The sequence below is a fragment of the Vulpes vulpes genome, chromosome 13 (genome assembly GCF_048418805.1).
Source record: "Vulpes vulpes isolate BD-2025 chromosome 13, VulVul3, whole genome shotgun sequence".
NCBI lineage: Eukaryota > Metazoa > Chordata > Mammalia > Carnivora > Canidae > Vulpes > Vulpes vulpes.
Genome location: NC_132792.1, coordinates 51,483,064 through 51,505,377, shown reverse-complemented (window position 1 = coordinate 51,505,377; position 22,314 = coordinate 51,483,064). Strand labels below are relative to the sequence as shown.

Genomic DNA, 22,314 nt, shown 5'->3' with positions numbered 1-22,314 from the left:
AGCTACTGGCATGGAGGTGTTCGTAGTAGAGTTATTAATGATAGTGGAAAAACTGGAGAGATTAAAGAGGAGAGAGCTAACGGTAAGAGAATGACTAAAACAACTTGGTGTTTCGATTTAACTGAAAACTAGTCAGTTATATGGAAAATGTTTATAAAACCAGGGTGGGAGAACACAATTACAAATGTGGACAGGAGTTTTTTTTTTTTTTTTAGGTTGTACAGAGTAGTTGAGAATTCTGGGAAAAAAGTTTTCTTAAAATTTGAATGTTTTGATATGTCATTAAAACAAATCAACATTTAAAAGAGTTAATAATTGCTGGGGGGACAGAAGAGCTTTAGCTGTGTCCTATTTGCAGGATTTGTCTGTAAGGTCTTTTGGGACTTTAGAGTGAAGCAGATCACCTGGAGGGTCTGTCACAATGCAGACTGCTGGACCCCCAGCCCTCCCTCCTGCCCAAAAGGTCTGGGGCTGCCCCAAGAGTTTACATTTCTGACAAGTTCCTAGGTGATGTTGACACTGCTAATTTGGGGAACATTGATCATCACTGCTCTGATCTGTGAGGGTTAGTTACCAATTCAGAAGACAGGGCATGGAGTCCCAGAGTTGGGACACAGTGTGGTTATGTCATTGTGCCAAAGCTTTCGGTGCTCACTTTTTCACTTATATTTTTTTATTTAACAGATACTTAGATCGTGGGCCAGGCACAATTGTGAGATCTTTACAATATTAAGGATTTTTAGTCCTATGACAACCTCTAAAGGGTTGGATCTTTAGTCAATATTGGGGAGTCCAAGAATCCCCAGAGCCCCATCTGTGTGAGGTCTGAACTTTAAAAGGAGAAAAAGAAAAAAAGAACTCAGCTATTAGGCTACTTGTGTGATGCTGTTTTTGTACCCTTTCCAGTGCAAAAGCAGAATGCTATTGCTTTTGGTGGGGGGTCAGAGTGGTTACCCACAAGGTCCTTTGCAAGTCACCTGGTAAGCATGGTCGGTGTGCACGAGGTAGAGGGTGGTGGGAGCTGAGCGGCTCAAGGGTGTCATCAATTTAGTCTCAGTTTTGGCACAAGGAGTTTCTGTTCGGCTTGAATCTGGGATGGGGAAAGTGGGAGGTGAAGCCAGGGACTGAGAAGGTGACACCGGGGCCAGGCTACTCAGTCCATCTGCCACTGAGTCTGTGTTGAGCTTGATCTCAGTGTAGTAAAAGTCCTCTTCTCCATCACTGTAGTCGGAATCCCCAACACGCCTGGGGCAAAAGAGAGCAAAAAATGATGACACGAACCCAGTCTGCCTTCTTGCCCCGAAATCTTGCACTTTCTCTTCCCTCTGTCTGGAATGCTTTTCCCCTGTCTGGTCTGTCTGGCAAACTCTGACTTATCCTGCAACACTCAACTCTACTGTCCACTTGCAGGGAAGCCTTCCTTGACCTCTTAAAACAATTTATTTAACCAATCAGTTATTCAGCAACAAGTTACTGAGAGCCTATTACATCCAGGCACTTTTCTAGGGTCTCCTGATAGCATGATGAACAAAGCAGAGATTATAATGAATTTATATATTTATTTATACTTTACATTTTTACGTACTTTATTTATTTTTAAACTTTTTTTAAAAAGATTTTATTTATTTATTTATGAGAGCACACACACACACACACACACACACAGAGAGATAGAGAGAGAGAGAGGGAGAGACACAGGCAGAGGGAGAAGCAGGCTCCATGCTGGGAGCCCAACGTGAGACTTGATCCCAGGTTCTCCAGGATCACGTCCTGGACTGAAGGCGGGGCTAAACCGCTGAGCCACCCAGGCTGCCCTTATTTATATATTTAAATTGTGATGGAATTTACATCCTAGTGGGAGATGCTGACAGGAAACCCACAAAGAAATGCATATTTAATATGTCAAGTAGGGACATATCCCAGAAAGAAAAATTAAAACAGATTTAGCATCCTTTAGCAGGGTAACTGATGAAGGGTGGGCATTTATTTTAAAGAGAAATGTCCAGAGGAAGTCTCACTGAAGTGGTGACATTTGATCGGGGGCGTGAGTGACATGAAGGAAAAATCCGCACCAGCAGCACATAGCCCTAGGGAGGTCAGGTTTGGTGTTTTCCACGCAGGGCAGAGAGGCCGGAGGCTGGAGCTCAGGGCACCAGGTTGGTGAACAGAGGCAGATGCAAGATGGCACAGGGCTGTGTAGTCCATGGAATGGCTCTGCATGTCATTCTCAGTGTGATGGAAGCCAGGGGGCTTGTGAGGAATATAAGGTACTTTTTATTTTATTTTTTTAAAAAAGATTATTTATTTATTTATTTATTTATTTATTTATTTATTTATTTATTTATTTGAGAGAGCACAGAGAGGAGGAGGAGGAAAGGCGGAGAAGCGGACTCCCCACCGAGCGAGGAGCCCAACATGGGACTCAATCCCAGGACCCCCGGAATCACGACCCGAGCCAAAGGCAGATGCTTAACCAACAGAACCACCCAGACGACCCTATAAGGTACTTTTTAGAAGGATCCCTCTGGCTAGTGTCTGGAGAATAGGGGACAGAGGGCAAGAGCCAGAAGGGGAGGCTGGCAAGGAGGCCGTTGGTGCAGGTGAGCTGTAGCCACTGTCCGGGCAAGGGGGGCTGGTGATGGAAGTGCCCAGAAGTCAAATTTGGGATTGAAGGTTAGGAGTCAGGACTTGGCTCCTCACTGCTAGATCGTCTGAGCTCCCTTTGAAGAGTATTAATTCTTATTCACTTTATTTAATTATTTGGCACATTTCTGTGATTTTTTTTTAAACCCTTGCCACCTCCCTAAGACTATGCGCCTCTTGGGCTACATCTTGTTCATTCTGTGTCACTCTACGCACATCGATGTTTCTGGCACAAAGTACCTGTTAAATGTTGAATGGATGAAGCTGACGTCCTTGAGCATTAATCCTGGAGTCATATTTCCTGGGTTCAAATCCTGACACCTTCCAGCTGTGTGTGTGACTGTGGCAGCTGACAGGCCCAGTGCCTCGGGCTCTTCACTGATAAAATGGGGATAATCATAGTGCCTGCTTATTGTGAGGATTAAGCCAATAAATATAGAGGCTGTAGAGGCGTGCCTCATGCATAGTAAGCACTGAGTGCTTATCGAATTAAAATGAAGTTGGAGTTAGAAGGCCTCCACGTTTACTACCGCTCAGAGCAATCTCTTCGTGGTGCTGAGTTCTCCATGAGACATGGGCAACTGTACTTTCCCACAGAAAGTTTTGAGTAAAATAAAATAACCATCCATCTCTTTAGAAAAGATGTGTTTGATTTAATTTCCAGAGACGTGGTGCACATCTAGCCACCTGGCTTTATAAGGTAGCCTCTGTATGTCTCCCTTCTGTGAAGTAGCCCCAGATTTCATGAACATATCCAGCAGTAGTAGATCACTCACTTGGAATAAACTTTTTTCCCCCCTACTCCCAAGCCCTATATAGAACCTAAAATAAAAAATCTCTCTGTCTCGTGGGCCTTTCTGTTTGGTCAAATCAGCGGCTTCTCCCAGCCTTGTCCCATGTCCCCGGAGCTCTCAGGCTGGGGCGTCTGGGGAGGTGTCTCTGCTCTCCCAGGTCTGGCAGGGCTTGGCTTTGTGACAAGCATACCATTAAAGACCCCAGAGAATGGACCCAAGAATGTGCGCCTGTTCTATTCCTGTCCCCACTTCCTTTCCAGTAAAGGGCAGGCCGAGTGGCTACTGACTGCTGAGTGCTACTAATAGACACACAGGCCTAGGGGAAATTGTGTGTCCCACATGGGGATAAATCAGGATCAGCCCCTGGTGTACAAGAGTGGAGTGAGATTTAAGAGAAAAAACAGTGTTTTTTTCTTATACTCTTGGCGGGCACTGCAGCTATAGCAGATGTGATATACATATTTTGGGGGGTGGGGGCTCCCCTGCCTTCCCTGCCAGCCAACATGCATTGAAAATGTTCCATCATCCTACATCCCATAATCGAGCTCATGGATGAAAGCAAAGGTGATTTTCCTCTCCCAGTTCATGAGAGAGCTCAGGCTTCAGGCTTCATATGTACAAACTGGCCTCGGAGTTCTGCTAACCCAGGCCCATCCCTGTGCAGTGGCTGGCAGGGTTGTGAGTCCTGATGCACCCAGACAATTTAAAAAGCACAGTGTAGGGGCACCTGGGTGGCTCAGTTGGTTAAGTGTTTGGCTTCAGCTCAGGTCGTGATCCCAGGGGCCTGAGATGGAGCCCTGTATCTGGCTCCCTGCTCTTGCTCTCGTTCTTTCTCTCTCTCTGTGTCAAATAAATAAGTAAAATTTTTTTTTTTAAAAAAATGCACAGTGTAAAAGGAATCCTAGGGAAGCAAACACTAGTGGCTGCATTTTGAATTTTGCCCACCTTGAGAGCAGCCCAGAAGCTCAAAGAAAAATCGTGAGATGCCACTTATAGTCTATAAATACATATATGTGGCATGGACTTCTTTGAGGTACCGAATAGGATTCAGTTTTCTAGGCAGATGGACTTTAAAACAAATACCCTAGCTCCTGATTATAGCTTCAGGAAGTTTTTTCTAGACCTTTAAATAACTCGGAGCTATTTACATGATGAGTTGTCCTGACAATGAGGCTTGAGGGGAGACACTGGAGGATTTCCATCCCTGGAGACTTCAGGAACAGGAGTGAGGGTGTTCTGTGGTGTTTCAGTGGGGTATTTCTTGGAGGGTAAAGGTAGACACGACCCCCCTGGTGAGGGGAGCAGAAGCTCAGCCCTGCTGCACCACACCCACAGGGCTTGGTAACCTCCTGTGTGCTGTTCTCTGGAAGGGTCTGGCTGTGTCCCCAAACATCAGTAAGTGAGCTAGACTCCTGCTTCTCTCCACAGTCACTGAAGGAGCCCACCTGCACAGACCAGCAAAATCACTGTAGAGAGCCCACTATTATTTTCTTTTAATACCATTTTTTTATGGATGATGCATTTCCTAAATTTGTCCCTTGCTTGGCCGAGTGACTGGAGTGTTTATTTCTCGACACTCATCTCATTGAAAGGACTCCTTTGTCCAAGCATTTGGGGACTTGGTCATGCGTTTGGATTTGCCTTATACACACTGGCTATGGCTTACAGCCTCCCAAGCTCCTCTGGAGTCCAATGTTCCTGGGCAGGAAAGACCCAGAGCCAACAGGACAAGACTGCAGAACCACCACTGCCCCTGTAGTGTGACTCCTTATCACTGCTGCTGGAAACTGCGTGTTCGCTTTCCTTAAAACGGTTTTTAAATAACCCAAGGAAAAGCATAGATCGTACACATAAAGGGCTTATCTGAACAACAGAAAATGAAGGAGCCAAGTCATCAGGTGTCATAAGAGTAGAAACCACAGCGCCGATTGACACAGTGGTTCTTAAACCCTTTTCTGGCTATCTATGTGCTTTTAAGACTCAAAGTCATGAATATTCCCCATTGGGAAAAATGCACATCGAATTTGACAATTTCAGGGGGTCCAAGGAACCTACTCTATGCTAGTATTTTATATTTTACAAATCACGCTCACATCCATTTTATTTTTGACTCTTTACACATGACCTGGCTGGGCTGTTATTACTTTTAGCCTCATTTTCAGAGGGAACTGAGGCTCTGAGCAGTGATTTGCCTAAGGTTACTTGGTAAGTAAATTGAGGAGGCTTTGCAAGGTTACATCCATATTCTTTCCACTGTGCCATATTGGCCTATATTATCTGAGTGGCCGTCTCCATAGGGGTTAGGAAGACCAAGCAAGCCCAGTCTCTATTCCTGCGTTCAGAACTTTTAAGGCATAGTGTGGTATATAATATCTGAGTGCAGGTGACCCTAGATTGAACTCGTGGAGACTAAACATCAAGCCCTGAAGGGAGGGTTGCCTTACCCAAGATGAATGGTCCGTATGTGTTTCTGGATACCTGCTGCAGTGCTCAGCACCTTCCCGCAGTTTTTCCAGAGGCATTTGAACATCACCTTCATAGAATTCTGTAAACAGGAGAAAATTACATTGAAATGAAAATTAACCCATCAATATTTTCTGTCATCCCAACATATTTCTTCCCCTTTTGTTAGGAAAGTAACAAATTGGGCACCTGGGTGGCTCAGTCGGTTAAGCATCTGCCTTCAGCTCAGGTCATGATCCTGGAGTCCTGGAATGGAGCCCGCATCAGGCTTCCTGCTCATCGGGGAGCCTGCTTCTCCCTCCCCCTCTGCCCCCCCCTGCTCATGCACGCTCTTTCTCCAATCAATCAATCAATCAATCAATCAATCTTTAAAAAAAAAGGGAAGGTAAGAACTTGGGGTGCCTGGGTAGCTCAGTCAGTTAAGTGTCTGACTGGATTTGGGCTCAGGTCATGATCTCGGGGTCATGGGATCAAGCCCCACGTTAGACTCAGTGCTCAATAGGGACTCTGCTTCAGATTCTCTTCTGTTCCTTCTCCTTCTGCCCACCTCCCCCCCACTCTCTCTCCCTCCAAAATAAATAAGTCTTAAAAAAGAAGGGTGGCAACTTCCCATCATCTTGAGTAGAATTCAGCATGCCATTCTAGGGAACACCCCCCCCTCCCCCAGCTGGTGACGATCTTGCTGACCTCAGACATTTTCCTGCATCCTTCATGGATAGTAAGTCGCTCTGAATATTTAGTTCATTTTCATTAAGGTGGTCACAGTGCCATTAGTTAGGCATTAATGACGGTATCTAACATTAGTTGAGCACTTACCATATGCCAAGTGCTGTTAAAAAAGTTTATCTCATATAATTCCAAGAGATAGATCCTATTATTGCCACCATTGTATAGATTCATAGAGTTTCAGTAAATGGTGCCCAGTGAATGAACTAGCTTCTAGCAAAGCTGGGAATCCAGGCAGTTTGGCACCAGGAACTGCCCTTTCCTCTAGGACACAATGCCACCTTCTCTTACGAGGGTCTCAGTGTTTCCCCAAAACAGCACAGCGATTGAGAGCACTGATTTTGGACTTACTTTCTCAAGTACCTGTCTCATGGGGTTATTAATGGATTAAACGAGGTCATGAAAGTGAATCCTTCAGCACAACACCAACAGGAGTAATAATTATTCAAACAGTGGTAGTTGTCATGGTATTATTATGATTATACTTCCTGAAATGAATGTGCCAGGAGATTAGTTTTCTCCAGAGAGGGCCCTTGTCCTTGAGATGCCACTGCTTGGCTGATTATTCCCACAGGCCTGGTGATAGTCACTGCTGTGTGCTCACGAAGCCCCGTTTTCTCTTCCTCTGAGTACACAGCCAGACCCCATTTCCCAGCCTCCCTTGCAGTCAGGTGGGGGCAGGTGACTGAATTAGGATAATGGAATGGGGGCAGAAGCAATATATATTCCTTCTGAGACTTGTCCCTCAACTATCTGGCAACCAGTATGGCACTCAAGGACTTAAGGTACAGCAGAACCACTTAATGGGGGGGGGGGGTTCTCAATCTTTTGCTTGCCCTGTACCCTTTTGGCAGTTTCACTAAACCTATGGAAAGGGATTTTTTTTAACATTTAAAATAAAACATATAGAAATACAAAAAAGAGCAAGTGTACTGAAATACAGTTATCAAAGTATTACAAGTATTTTGTGATATGGTTCTCCATGCACTCTTTAATTAACATATTGAATAGCAAGATCTTGAAGTGAGTCTAATGACTAACCATAATTTCAAAGCATTGTTAAGCCTAAATGATATTTCATGATAGCTGCTAAAATTGTAATGTGATATGAAAATACCTATGCTTTCAATCGGTAGTAAAGTCACAGGTGGCACTAATATTATGGTTTGATGCTGTCAACCATTATTACAGGACACGTGGAATTATAGTTAGGAGCTTAATGATAATGAAAATATATACTTTTTCCCCACTCCAAGTTCACAGACCCTCTGAATTCTGTATACCCTTTTGGGGACCTGTGGACTTCAGGTTAAGAACCCCTGCAGTAGGAGGAAGGAGCCTGGGTCGCTGGAGGAGAGATACCCCCTTCACCATTCCCACTGACCTGATTGGATTGTGACATATGAAATAAATAAACCTTCACAGTGTTAAGCCACGGACGTTTGGAAATAGGCTGTTCCAACAGTAAGCCTGCTCTTCCCTACCAATAAACACAGTAGCGGTGACACCTTCCCTGAACTGAGGGTATTGATGTCACTTTGTTTACAAGCCCGGTAGGATTTATTTCTGCCATCAAGCCCTTGTGGGGACCCAGCAGTATATGCCCTGTTCTGTGGAGCAATCATGTACACATTTAGAAGACGACTCACTCAGGTATTGCCGATGGGATTAGTATCCTGATCCAGGCGGCCACCCCCCCACACCCCGAAGACTTTTTGTGCATTTCTCAATTGAAAAGACACCTGGGAACTTCAGGAACTGAGGATATCCTGTGTGTTGGGGAATGGACACTTTCAGCAAGGCGAGTGGAGGAAAAATCACAGCAGGGCACAGCTGCAGTCAGCGAGGTAAGTTGAGGCACAGCAGCAGGAGTACAGTAGCCCCCTGTGTCCCTGAGGCCCTGCCTAGGTGGCTGGCACTCATGACCCAGCAACCTGGCCATCCCTGCCTCAGACCTGGGCATCACGAGCCGCTGGGGGCTGCTCGCCAGGGCAGTGGGCAGTACTGAGCTTCACAGAAGCTGCAGCTACGAGGAGCTGGGGCTGGAGCCCGAGAAGGGTGTGAAGGAAGCTGAGAAGCAAACACATGCTTAGGAGACTTTAAAGTACATGATCCTAATGAGTCTGTGTTTATTCTAAGGAGACCGTTCACAAATCTCAGGCTCCCTGATCTCCTTGGGCCATTGATGTAAACACACGGTCTGTAAGATGAACAAAAGGGGGAGAGTTTAAATCCTACCCCCTTGGCCCCAGAGGTTCACAGAAAGGAACTCTGTTTGGTATTTTTTATTCAAAGCACATAATGACTTAACAATATTAAGGAATAAACCCTCACACTAGGAGTGCTTTTTACCCATTTTTCAAACAATGAAACTATTAAAATATTTTCCACTTAAGGGAATTAATGACTCAAACCAAAATTACATGTATCTTGAGAGTCCAAAATGTCTGTCTGGAAATAAAGTCATGATAGATGAAAACACTTTTTTACAAGATTTTATGTATTTGAGAGAGAGTGAGCGAGCACAAGTGTGTGTGGGGGGGGGGGCGGCGGGTAAGACAATTGATGCAAGACTCGATTGCAGGACCCCAGGATCATGACGACCTGAGCTGAAGGCAGCTGCTTAACTAACCCAGCCACCCAGGTGCCCCTGAAAATAATTTTTGATTCATTCCAAACCTTTTTGCTGATGGTATTATTCGATTAAACTAAACAGCTATTTAGCAAGGAATATTATAGGTGCGAGGGAGAGGGAGAGAGAGAGAGAGAGAGAAACTGCTCTCCAAGAATTTACATGCTAGTGGGGGAGAGACAGAGATGGTAATGAACAGTAACTGCTTCAGCTCTGGTAAGGTTGCTGGAGAGGGGAATGGAGCCGGTCAGAGAAGACCTCTAGAAGGTGACTTTTGAGCTGGGACCTAAAGGTTGGAGCAGCAGGGAGCCATGCTAAGAGCTGGTGTTTTCCAGGGCAAAGAGGAAGAAGGCAGACTGGAGGGCCAGAGAGAGGAGTGAGTTTGGATGGTAATGAGGGAGGGGGTGCCTGGGTGGCCCAGTGGGTTAAGCGTCCATCTTCAGCTCAGGTCATGATCCCAGGGTCCTGGGACCTAGCCTGCTTCTCCTTCTCCCTCTGTGCTCTCTCTCTCAAATAAATAAATACATTTAAAAAATAGAAGAAAATGAGGGAGTGGGTGGGGGGTGGTGGAGGGGAGAGAAAGAGAGAGAGAATGATCTGAGATAGATAGACAAGGAGGGCCAGATCTTGAGGGTCTTGTAGGTGAAAGTAAGGAATTTGGACTTTATTCTGAAATAAAAGAGAAGCTACTGAAGGGGTTTAAGCAGGGGGTTGATACTGTAGGATTTGGGTTTAAAAAAACAGTTTTGGGGAGAGAGCAATAATTGCCCGTGTTATGCTACGGCGGGTCAGAGAAAATGGTGGATGGAAGAAGACCGGCAGTGAGCATGGAGGAAAGCAGATACACTTAGGATGTATTCTGGAGGCAGATCCAACAGTACTTGCTCTGGGTTGAATACGACAAATGTTAACGTGGATGGTGTTAAAGACGACTTCCACCGCTAGGCAAGTTGTGGTTGTGTTTCGAATATGCTAATTTAGAGATACCTATTATAGGTCATGGAGAGGTGACATGTAGGACACTGGACATATGAGTCTGGAACTTAGGGAAGGTCAGGGTGAGAGGCAGAAATCTGGAGTCAGGACCTGAAGGATTACTGATAACTTCGTTCTGGATGAGCTCTTGTGGGGAAAAATGCAACTAGAGATGAGTAGAAGGCCAAGGACTCTGCAGCATCCAGTATTTTCCATTGGAGAGGGAGCAGGAGTAGTCAGAGAGAGAGAGAGAAAGAGAGAGAGAGGAGATCAGGACAGTGTGGTATTACAGCACAGGTGGAAAAAGTGTTCAAGAAGGAAGATGTGGCAAACTGCGTGGAATGAGGACTGGGAAGAGTCCTACAGACCATACATGGAGGCTGTCGGTGGCCCATGTAGGACAAGCGCAGGTTTCATGGGGTAGTGGGGTTGGAAGTCAGAGGTCCAGGGGTTGGTGAGTAAGTGGGATTGAAAGCAGTGGAGTAAATGCCACCTTTTCCAGGAAAGGTGGCTGATATATGTGAGTAGTAATGGGAGAGTTTGTAGAGATGAGTGATACTGAAGTGAGTTTTTAGGTTGATGGGAACAGTTGCAAAGGAAGAAGAGGGACAACGTAGTAGAGATATGGGGGAAGATGAGAGGGGGAGAGGCCTTGCAAAAGAAAGAGGCTTCGGCATTAGTGCCTCCGGCAGGGGGAGGAGGGGAGGGCTGCCCTGGATGGCAGCAGGGCAGTTCTCCCCTGGAAGAAAAGAAAACCAAGGGATGGATGCAGATTCAGGTAGTTTGCTGATTTAAAAAAAAAAGAAAAAAGGCATTCCTGTCTGAATGCTTCTAATTTTTCAGTGAGGTAGGAAGTGAGGTCAAAGCAAAGGGCAAAGTGGGGGTGCTGTGTGGGCGCTTTGAGGAGAGCACAGGAGGCTGAAATGGTTGCTTTAGAGACTGAGAAAGGGCCAGGCGAGGCATATGATACTATTTTCATATTCATGGGGGCAAGCGACAACCCAAAAAGTTATGAGGCTGATCCAGTGTCATTTGATGGTTCCTACCAATCAGTCAGTTAGATAGAGGCTTTCATAATTAATATAATAGTATTCCATAACACACAGAGCCAAATTCCTTCTACATCTTGGGAATTTTTTAAAGGTTCAAATTGCTGATTGTCTTAGGAAGTGACTATCAGATTGTCTCAGGAAGTGACTATCAGACTGGTATTTTTGTGCCACAACAAGTATTATTTATTAGATTGCTCTTCCTAGTCCTTGCAGAAATATGTCAACACTTTTTTTTTTTTAATTGATAAGCAGGAAAGCTCGGTACTGATTACACAAAAAGAAATATCATTGGTGTAACTCTTTTCCCTAGTTAGGAGGAAATAGCTGATAAAGGACTCTCAAATCCAAAAGCTACAATGAAGCTGACCAAGATCCTCTTGAAATCCCTTGGAATTAGGGTAACTACCAATTGCCATTGTTTGAGTATCATCTCAATCACACCCTCACTTTTTTTGGCCCCTGCGAAATCTGTTGCCCAAAGAAAACTAGGTAATGGATATAAAAAACCATCAACTTTGCTCCTTCCTTGCTTTTTTCTTTTGCTGGGTTTCTGAGAGACATGCTGTGGTGGGGACAGACTAAATAGTTCTGATCATGGGAAGCTCTCTGAGAGGAGGACCCGTGACTTCTTGCCCAACATTCTGCTCTTGGGCCCAACATAACTTAGCAGTTAGTATTTGTTGTGTTGAATCTTGGGAAAGTTGTGTTTTGGGGCCCACAGCAATGAGCCATATTTGAGACATCTTAATTTACTCAAGCATTTTGGAATTTACTTAGTAAACAGTCGATGTTCAAAGAATGTTTGTCCAAAAGGTTATTGTTCTGAGGAATTCAGGAAGATTTCCCAGTACGATTACCACTTGATTATCTTACCTGGCTATAAATTAACTTCTCAGTGTAGGCGTATGGCGGGCATGGTGAACATTGAATTATAGATGGGTTTCTTTTCCTTTCTTAAGTACTTTCTTTTTCCAGCCTTCCACACCTTGCACTAGTAGGTATTTGAGGAAGGCCTAAGTTACCAGAAGAAAATGACAAATGTGCAGCCGGAAAAATGATTGTCTAATTTATAATGATTTGGGTCATCAGCATAAGCAATTGGAAGGCCTTTTATGCAGTCCTACACTCCAGATGAAAGAGAAAGTTCCTGCCGATTTGCAAGGTGGTTGCAAATGAGGACTCAGAAACATACTTCCGTATAATGGGGAGACCTTTAGCTGTGGTTGGGAAGGGGGCCCTCCCAAACCCCTTCAGAGAAGGAAAGCTCTGCTTTCTCTCCTTTACCACTTCTTGGCATTTCCTTTGAATAACATCTTTCATTTATTATCCCATTTTATCCCAAACTGCCAGAGCTTTGCCATAATTTATCCATGCACAGATATTTGCTATCTCTAAATCTAAGAGCGATATAGGTTAAGCTTTGGAAAACGCCTATCATTTTAATTAATTAATTAATTTAATTAATTAATTAATTAATTCCATATAACTTTTTTTTTTTTTTACAGTATAATTAAGAGAAGTCAACTTGGCAAGGGTTCTTAATTTATACTAAATTGAAGTTTACAAAGCTCTCCTTCCAATTTGAAGGACTACAAAAGGAAAGAAGGTAAGGTTTTGTCTTGAATGAAAGAATGTTGGTTTAGGAAAGTAACTTAATTTGTTAAGGAAACAGAAGCTTTAAGACAATTCTCCTAAAATTTCAACAGGAGCCAATGCAATGCGTATTCCATTCCATTAAACTAACATCCATAATGCTTATGAACTGGGATTTACCAGAAAATCCACTGAAATGTCACTCTAAGTACCATTACTTCTCTGTGAAATGGCTTTTCTTTCACTCTGGTCTCAGGGAGTTCTCAGGCTTGAAAGACTAGCCCTTGTCATTTTACAATTAGATGACGTATGAGCATAAATACTGTAAGAGACTAATATTCCCTATCTATAAAGTGAAGCTAGTAATATCTACTTCGTAGGATTCTTGTAAGGTAAAGTATGTCGAGTTCTTCTTTTTAATTTTTTTTTTTAAGATTCATTTTTATTTACTTATGATAGAGAGGGGTGGGGGGCAGAGACACAGGCAGAGGGAGAAGCAGGCTCCTCATCAGAGCAGCCCTCCGAATCAGTCCAGAAATCTTCGTATTTATAAAAAACTGGCAGATTCAACTTGGGGGGATCTGTCCTAGGAAAATCATTTGAAATGTCTGCCAAGATGCTCATCGCACTGTGTATAAAGATGCTTATTGTGAGTGAGAAATCAGAAATAATCTCACAGTTACTGTGGAGATTACAGAGGGGTTGGTTAAATTAATTCCATATAACTGGATATTAAGGAATTTTAAAAATGAAGTTGAAAGAAAAGCTTCTCTGATGTGAGAAAACAAATTCCCAGTGTTGTAAGGGAATTGCTGATACTTCCTCTTTGTCTGTACAGGTTCTCACCACTCCCTTCTCCACCCTGCTCAGCGCCTGGAGGCCAACCTTCATGCCTCAGTGGGTCTCCTTGCCCGCTGGCTTCTGGATGATTTGGCCAACGGGAGGCAGTGACAGCAGGTGGGGAGGCAGGAGGAGAGACTGGAAGGCAAGAGGGTATGGATTCCCTCAGCCTCCTGCCTGCCTGGCCACAGGTGGGCAGTGGCTAGATTTCTCCTCCAAAAACTAACATTTCTGGTGGTATTTTCAGAGTTTGGGTAACCTCCTTGGTTCTGGAAACCCCTCTGTTTCTTTGCTTCTAAGGCTTAGGGGTGGTAATGTTAGCTCATGGGGTAGATTCTTCTGATGTCCCCTATCCCTATCTACACCTTCGTCAAGAGCTTCTCCATTCTACTCTTCTCAGTTACTCCACTTGAGTACACCACCTGCTTCCTGCCCGACGCTTGACTGATACAGGGGGAAGGTTGTAGGTTATTAAAATATGTGAACAGGTGTGCCTGGGTGGCTGTGTCGGTTAAGCATCTGCCTTTAGCTCAGGTCATGATCCTGGGGTCTTGGGATCGAGCCCCGAGTCGGGCTCCCTGCTTGGCGGGGAGCCGGCTTCTCCCTCTCCCTCTCCTTCTGTTCTTCACCCTGCTTGTGCTCTCCTTCTCGCTCAAATAAATAATAAAATCTTAATAAGAAAAAAAGCATATGAGCATTATCTCTTTGTGATGGGAGGGTATGGAATGCAAAGCAAGATGTATTTTTGTGAGGTGGAAATATTGGAGAGGGATGTCTTATTTGTACATTATCCTCAAATGTAAAAATTATCCTATTTTTAATTTTAAGAAATCATTTCCTTAAAAATGGAAGTCACCCTCTTAACGCTTGGCTTGAATAATCTGGGAGAATAAAAGTACCCTGAAAGGATGATCTCAACTCAAATGAAACCAAGTGTCTTCTCTCTCCATATGTGACGGATGTTCTTATGTCCAACCATGAGGCCCCTTACCTGGTGATTACGTACTCTGCAAACTCCCCTCACCACATCCAATGGAGACAAATCCTTTGTCTACAGACTACTTGCTGTTACATTAAAAACAAAACAAAACAAGCCATGGGAGGAGGAGAACAGGAAAAAATAGCTGAATAAACACTGCCTGGGTTGCCACATGGGTCCTAGCTCGCCCAAGGAGGCCAAAGCAAGCAGAGCTGCTGGCAGAGTCGCAGCGGCCAAGTCTGAACGTGTCCACCTATGCTTCAGCCTTGGCTGCCCCTTGCAGCTCTAAGAGAAGGAAGTTCACAGAGCTGGGATGTCCGAGGGAGACGAGGCCACCCTTGGTTGGGAACCACATTGTGCTAGGGTCTTCCATACATTAGCTTCACTTAACCCTGACAACAACCCCAGGGAGTAGAGTTCCTGGCAGTTACAAGCAGACACCCATGCCTGGGGTGAACTTCTCAGCAGCTTCCAGGCAAGCTCTTTAGTCACCTGCCTTGGGTGCAGTAGGCCCCGATGGCTGGAGACAGCCCCCTGGAGCTGCTGCACCTCTGCGGCAGTTTTCAGATGGTCTCGGACCCCTGCCACTTGGAGCTAGATGCTGAGATCTTTGGCCAGGGCTTCCCTCATCTTTTTCTCTGCTCGCCCTTTCCACGGCAAGGCTTAACCCTGGTTTTGAATCATTTCATACCTGGAATACATGGCGTAGCTTCTATCTTCCAGAAAGAACCCAGACTGGTCCGCAGGACTAACAAGATGACTGCAGGTCACCTTCAGTTCCAAGAGTGGAAACGTGGCTGAATTTTGAAGTATTCAATCACATGCCTAGGGATAAGTCCAATGAAAGCTACATTCCAGAAGGTACATGCACGTCACTTTACTGCCCAGCTTACCACACAGCGGCCTGGGGTCAATACCAAGCTGCTTTTTCGGAGGCAACTGTGAAGATCCTCAGGTATGTTTTATGTGGCGATTGAGGCGTACATGTATGTGTACCTGTGTGTACGTGTGTGTCTACTGGGGGTGGATGCTCATACACCCGAGCCTCCCCAGAGAGGACCAGGGTCCCTGAGGGAAGGGGAGCATCCAATTATTCATCATAGAAGAGTTTGCTGCATTATACATGCTTCCTCAGGCTGCCTCATGTGGGAGGAACCCACACTACTTGGCAGAGGCTCCAATGGCTCTCTGAGGACCAAGAGGTCCCCTCAGGGCCTCAGCACGTTCCAAAAAGATTGAGAAGTGAACAGATGGTATTTAAAGATTCAGTAACTGCCTAGAAGCTGGTAGGGGTTCCAGTCCTTTCCTTTATTGGGAAATAGCCTTATACGTGTCATCTCAACTTTGGGGCCTTATTTCTTTACTTGTAAGACAGCAGAAGGGAACAAGTAGTCTCTGGGGTGTGTGAGGTTAGTGCAAAGTGATGGGTGAACTCAAATGTGTACCAAACATGGATTAAACATCTCCCATCTATATATACTGCTTGCAGCTGCCGTGATGATAAAATAAAAAAATAACAAAAAGATTTCTACAAATGGAATAATACAGCATGTATTCTTTTGTGTCTGGTGACTTTACCAGCATAATGTTTTTGAGATTCACCCACTGTTTCACTTCAGGATTTTTTTTTTTTAGGTTGAATTAATTTTATAAGGAATTTAGAAATCACCCACTGTTTCATGTGTGGGTAGTTTGTTTCCTTTTATTGCGGTGTGGTGTTCTGCTGAGTGAATATACTGCAATTTATTTGTCTATTTACCTATTTATGGACATTTGGATTGTTTGCAGTTTGGAGTGATAATAAAACTGCTATGAACTACAAGCCTACAAGTCTTTTTGTGGACATATGTTTTCTTATCTCTTAGGTAAATATCTAGAAGTGGAATTGCTGGGTCATATGGTAAGCATATATTTAACTTTACAAGAAACTGCCAAACTGTTTTACAAAGTGGTTGTACCATTTTACATTCCCACCAGAAATGAATGAGAATTCCTGTTGCCAATACGTGGGATCCTGCACACCAAAAAGTACACACTGTAGGATCCCAATTACTTGAAATGCTACAATATGCGAAGTTGACCTACAGTGACGGAAGTCAGATAACTGGTTGTCAGTTTTTGTAGGGGCTGTGGGGGGCATTTGGCTGCAGAGGGGCACGAGGAGTAATGGCCTTAGTTAGGGTGGTGGTTGCTCAGGTGGAGAAATCAGTCAAACCCCACTGAACTGTATCTGAAAATGGGCTCATTTTTTTGTGTGGAAATTATACCTACATAAAGTTGATTTAAAATGATTTCTGAAAAAAAAAAGAAAAAAAAACTAAAAAAAAAATGATTTCTGTAACAAGGACAAAAGCATTCATGGATAATAAAAACCCCCTACTCATACATTTTCTCAATCGGTGGATTCTACAAGTGCATCTCATGTTTGGGATAATCTGGACATTTCTGGACATGATCAAGTGGGTCCTGTAACTTGGAAAAGGGTGATTGCCGAAGTCCCCTGAGGTCCAAGACTCCAGATCTTATGTACTGCTTGGTTGAGAATTCTGAGGTCCTGTCACTCAAGAGCCTAGATCTCACTCTCCTGTATCCTGATCCTCCCCGAGGCCAGTCCGCTCCCCTGATCTGGCTGGCGATGCTGTGTCATCACCATGAAATCCCTACAGTGTGACCCCGAGCTGCTTTTCTTAGCACCGCCCTCCCCAGCAGTTCTAACAGATGGATCTATTTCTGGAGCGGCAGTTCTTGCAGAAGGCACTATCTGCTCGGAATTAGTGGGTTAGGAATTAAGTCAGCGCAGAGACTGGCAACCGCTTCTTCTTCTTCGGGAGGGCTTTACGGGTTTGTTTCCTTTTCATTCACAATTTAAAGTGACTCATTGCTTTTTTGGTTCTGAGAGATTGAAAATGCCAAGCGGAGCAAATGATGAATTCATTGTTTACTACTGCACAATCATCACTAAAGCACCTTATGTTAACTCAGCACTTTTCCCCTCTGACTTGACATTTTCCCCAGTCCACGGGTAAGAAGGGTTCATAGTCCAGAGGCCTGTAAAATAAATGAAAATGATGAAGGCCGGAATGTAGTGACCGGCTTTGAGTTGCTGCTGCTGTTCTGGAATGTCGAGTCCTGAGTCAGGTTCCCTTGTAGGCCGGCCCCTGATTTCTGCCCCTGTCACTGCAGCCCTCACCCCTCACCTGGTGGGAGGCTGGCCTCTCCCCTTAACTCTCAATGGGCCCAAGCTGGCCGGAGTGGCCGAGGGATGCAAGTGTCTTGATACAGCCAAAGTGGGGACAGGATGCAGAAGCGAGGTGAGCACCCCCTTCTCTCTGCACTCACGCTTCTCAAATCTCTATTCAACAGGTATCAAATGGGTAAAAAAAGGAAAGCAGAGTGTTAGCGGCCAGCATTCCCCAACAACGTGGTGCTATCATCATCCATATTTTGCAAACGAGGACCCCGGGACTCAGGGGAGCCAAGCCACTTGCTTACGGTCGCCCAGGTGCTGGAGCCGGGGTGCGAATCCCAGAGTCTGAGCTGATGTATCCTGTTCCGGGAGGCCCGAACTCAGACTCTGACGGAATCAGGACTCTGCCACGGAAACGAAGAGTCCGTCTTAGCGGTTAGCAGCACGTTTTCTGGAGGTCTCCCGGGGACGGGAGGCGAACCCGAGGCCTTCCCGACAGGTTTCCTCCCGGGCTCCGGGGGGCGGCGGTGGTTAAGGCCGCCGCGCCACCTGGTGGTCGTGCCGGGAACTGCACGCCCTCAGCCCGCAGAGGCGTGGCCGCGGGTGGGTGCTGCTGGCGCCCGGCCTGCTCGCCCACGGGGCTGGCTGCTCCGCGCCCGGAGAAAGCAGCCTTTCATTTCCCGTTCTCGAATCGCCACTACCGGGGCTGCTTGGAAAGCCACGGGGGCTTCCCGCGGGCAGTGGGCCTGCTGCAGAGCGCCTGGAGTTCCCCGCTCTGCCCCCGGGTCTCTCCGGGCCTCTGCACCGGGAGCCCACGCTGCCACGTGAGGTTGGCTATCGCTGCCTCCGGTGATTTTCTCCCGTTACTCCCCCCTGCGGGCAGAGGGAGATGTGGATTCCTTGAGTTAATCCGCTTCAAGGGTTTCATCTTTGCTGTTTCCGCTGACCTCTAACACATTATAAGCTACAGGACCTTGGGCGATTCCCGTGACCTTGGCAAGCGTCCTCTGCAGGAGGGGGCTCTGAAGATGCCCAGGCTTTTTTGTGATGATGAAATGAAATGCTGCACTTAAAAGCATGTAAACTGTCACTAAATTTGCAAATGTAGTTGTTCTCAGCCAATGTTTCCTCCTCACTGCTGGTAGTAGGAGATAGTGCCTGGCCTGGGCAATAGGGCTCAGACTATCCTCCTCTTTACATAAGAGGAGCATGGGTCACCCCACGAGGTGACAGTGAGGTGTCCATGTACAGGAGGGTGGTGAGAGGAGCGACGAGAGAGCTTCCATAAGGAGGAGGAGGGCCAGGGCCACTTCTTCATAATCCGATTTTGGGAATGCTGTCACCTTTGCTTAGCGGTCAAAGAGGTCCGTTACAATATTGCTACATTCCGGCACATGGGGTTTTAGGGTCTGCACATCCCTTCTACTAATGGTCACATTTTGCCTTCTCCATTATCCAGAGAGAAGTTTGATAATACCTGTCTGCTGCGTTTAGAGATGAAGAAGCTGATAATCAAAGAGGTGAGATGATTTTAAGTTCTCAGGGTAGCAAAGTTGAGGGTAGAATGTGGGTCTTTTGACTGTTCAGGGCTCCTTCATTTAACCACCCACCACGTTCTCTCTTTCAAATATGGAACAGGGGCTTCCAAACTTCTTAAACCGTGAGCCCCAGTATGAGATAATATTTTGTGCATTACACACGTTAAGTGTATAATCGAAACAAAAGCATCAGGAGACAACACCGACCCTGGTTGAGTACAATGCATCCTGTTCTGTCCTATTCATTAAAGAAGCGCTATTCACAGCTCATTAAATTGACTCATAACCCGTTAGTGGAGTGAGACCTGCAGTTTGGAAAATACTGATCTGGAAGGTTCTCAGACAATCCCCATACAAGATGTAGCCACCACAATTGTTCATGGTCTCAAATATATGATGAATCAAGGGAATGAAGAGAAAAACAAGATGAACTCAAAGTGTCACTGACTAGGATGTATTGTTAAATGGATTAGGCAAATAACTCTTAGAAATCTTTAGAAATAGGATTTTAAAAACTAAAATAACTGCACCACAGTTCCTGAGTTTCTTCCACATGGTCAGCACGGCATTTGTCAGTTCTGATCATTGCTGTCTCTTTACACATCTGAGTCTACCCACCCAACTTCCAACCTTAGAGGAAGTGGCTATCCTCAATCTCAGGACATTGTGCCCTGTGTCTGATGGGCGCTCAATAAATATTGGCTCAATAAATTAAAAAAATGAATAGCAACCATCCCACATTCCCATTACTCTCACTATTCAACAAAATTTTAAGTTAAAAAGGCAACAACCTGGTCTGTATGAGGTCCATGATTTAAAAATTAGTGACTATGAGCACAGACAGTAGGGATATCATCCTGGGAAAATCCAGGGTCTGAACAGAGGGGAAAAAGCATAAAGAAAGAAGGATGAACATGTTTCTAATTCATGCATTTATTCCTACTCTCTAGTATCCTGCAGAGTGGGTCTGTGCCCTTAAATCAAGTCACTTTGTAAGGAAGCTTTTTTCTCCCTTTTCCTTTGGTGACTCATTTAGTTGAAACCTATAGACTCTAAGTGCAAGTCTGACCAATGCAACTTAGTTGTGCAAGCGCTTGATTTTTGGCTCATGACTGCATTAGGAATGAAAGGCTGTGGGAGGCTTTCAGGGGTGCACCTTACAAGCCATGGGGATGGAGGGGCTGAGAGTCCCTGCCACAGGGCCAGGACCTGCTTAATGAGAGCCACACAACACACTCAGATGACCCCAGAAAGAAAGTCCGGGCAGCCCGACGCAAAAGGACAATGCTTCAGGTCCACACGGCTGTCTCGCCTGCAGGTTCCCACTGATACAAGTGCCAGCCTCTCTCCCTGAGTAGTCAAGCAAAGACACAGAATCCCTGGGGACCCAAAGGATGCTGGTACCACTCCAGCCCCCCTGCCCAATGGAGTGCTGTGTAAAACAGCAACTCTTCATGCTACTTCCCCTGGTGAAAGAGCAGAGGCTATGTGAGTGCCCTGTTCTGAGTCGAGAGACTGCCTGTACAACCTCCACTGCTACCCACGCTGAATGATGCTAAGAGAGAGGCAGGGAGGGACAGCTGGATCGATGCCATCTCTTTGTTTTGCTCTTTGAAATGAATTGGGGGAGAAAGAAAGGTTGTACCGCAACTGCAGTCCTCAGGGTTTTGCTTTGGACCTTGGTTTGTGAATAGTCATTAATAACAAAGCAACCAATAACAAAAGACCTATATGTGAAAGAACAGTTTCATATTTATATGGAGATTTAAAAAATAATGTTAAGCTGAGACATAGCAGCTTCGCTTTCTTCTGTGAAATAGAAATACTTTTGGAGAATTGTGGGTGAACATAACGATTTAAGCGTATGTGAACAAAATGAAAAGAATATGAGCTAATTTAGGTCGAGCAGACCTGTGTGTGTTTGAATGACAGCTCTGGCCCTTTCTCGCCTGCATGATAGGGGTGAGGTGAGCGCATGATCTCCTGAGTCTCAACCTCCTCCTGTCAGGATGGGAAAATAATACTCACCATGCGGGACTGCTGTGAGGGTCACATAAAAATAGAACCAATTAATTCATTAAATCGACGAATTCGATCTTTTTCACTTTTGATTGGGTAAATATGCACTTTTTAGTATCTGAGTGCACACAAATGGTTGTATGTCAGCTTGCACGTATGTTCCAAGCCCCTGTTATAAAAATAAGACGCCGAATATGCTTCCCAACAACCCTTCAGGGCTTACTGAAGCAGAAAAGTGAAAAATTGAGTATGAGTTTTATTTTACAGGTGAAAAGATAAAAGTCCCAACAAGCGGGTGCGGGTGAGTTCACTGCCAGACCGAGCCTCCAGTGCGCTCCTGGAGCTTCCACCCACAGGCGAGCCGCAGCTCCCCCGCCGGGGCCCTTCCCCCAGCGCCCGGGGGCGGGCACGTGTGCGTGGAGCCTCCGACCCAGGACTCGGCGGCCGCTGTCCTGGGCCAGGACCCCTCGCCGGTGGGCAGGCCGACGAGCACCGGAGGTCGCACCGGCCCCCCACCCCGAGCGGTGTGGCCGACACACCAACCTTTCTCTTCCGGGGGATGGGCTCGTCAAAGAGCAGGTTGCTGGCCTCCGCCTCGTCGATGCCGTCGTCCGGGGGCGGGGGCGGGGGCGGCGGCGGCGGCGGCGGCGGCGGCGGCGCGGGGCTGCGGAGCGGCTTGAAGCTGTCGGCGGACAGCGGCGGCGACGGCGTGGACGGGTTGGACTGGTCGCTGGGGGCGCTCCAGCTCCAGTAGCCGCTGCTGCTGCTGCTCGAGGGCACGCCGCCTCCCTCCTTCCAGGACCCGCTGAGGCCCTCGGGCCCTGCGCACAAACACAGCGTCAGCGCCCGCCGGGCTGCGCCCCGGGGTGGGGG

General features: G+C 46.0%; 1 protein-coding gene and 1 long non-coding RNA gene across 13 annotated transcripts in view; one reads left to right on the top strand and one right to left on the bottom strand.

Moving 5' to 3' along the window:
- LOC140595179 (uncharacterized) overlaps nt 1–21,991 on the top strand; it is a 104,056-nt gene extending 82,065 nt beyond the window's left edge. For 4 of the 11 annotated variants that reach the window (XR_011996607.1, XR_011996605.1, XR_011996606.1 and 1 more), the window contains 8 exons: nt 2,351–2,503; nt 12,791–12,891; nt 13,717–13,909; nt 15,421–15,652; nt 16,563–16,597; nt 18,061–18,319; nt 19,344–19,404; nt 21,709–21,991. This is a non-coding gene — a long non-coding RNA (uncharacterized lncRNA). Of the gene's footprint in view, nt 1–2,350; nt 2,504–12,790; nt 12,892–13,716; nt 13,910–15,406; nt 15,653–16,562; nt 16,598–18,060; nt 18,320–19,343; nt 19,405–21,708 lie in introns of all 11 variants that reach the window. The other 7 variants (XR_011996614.1, XR_011996611.1, XR_011996612.1 and 4 more) reach the window with 5 other exon arrangements.
- The window catches only part of ZNF704 (zinc finger protein 704), a 231,830-nt gene that overhangs the window by 22,950 nt on the left and 186,566 nt on the right, over nt 1–22,314 (bottom strand). For both annotated transcript variants that reach the window (XR_011996596.1, XM_072734426.1), the window contains exons 4-6: nt 21,985–22,262; nt 5,882–5,982; nt 978–1,245 (exon numbers count right to left, since the gene is read on the bottom strand). Coding sequence is in view for 1 of the 2 variants with exons in the window: in XM_072734426.1 (XP_072590527.1) it covers nt 978–1,245; nt 5,882–5,982; nt 21,985–22,262 (647 nt within the window). In the remaining variant the exon portion in view is untranslated. The remainder of the gene's footprint in view (nt 1–977; nt 1,246–5,881; nt 5,983–21,984; nt 22,263–22,314) is intronic.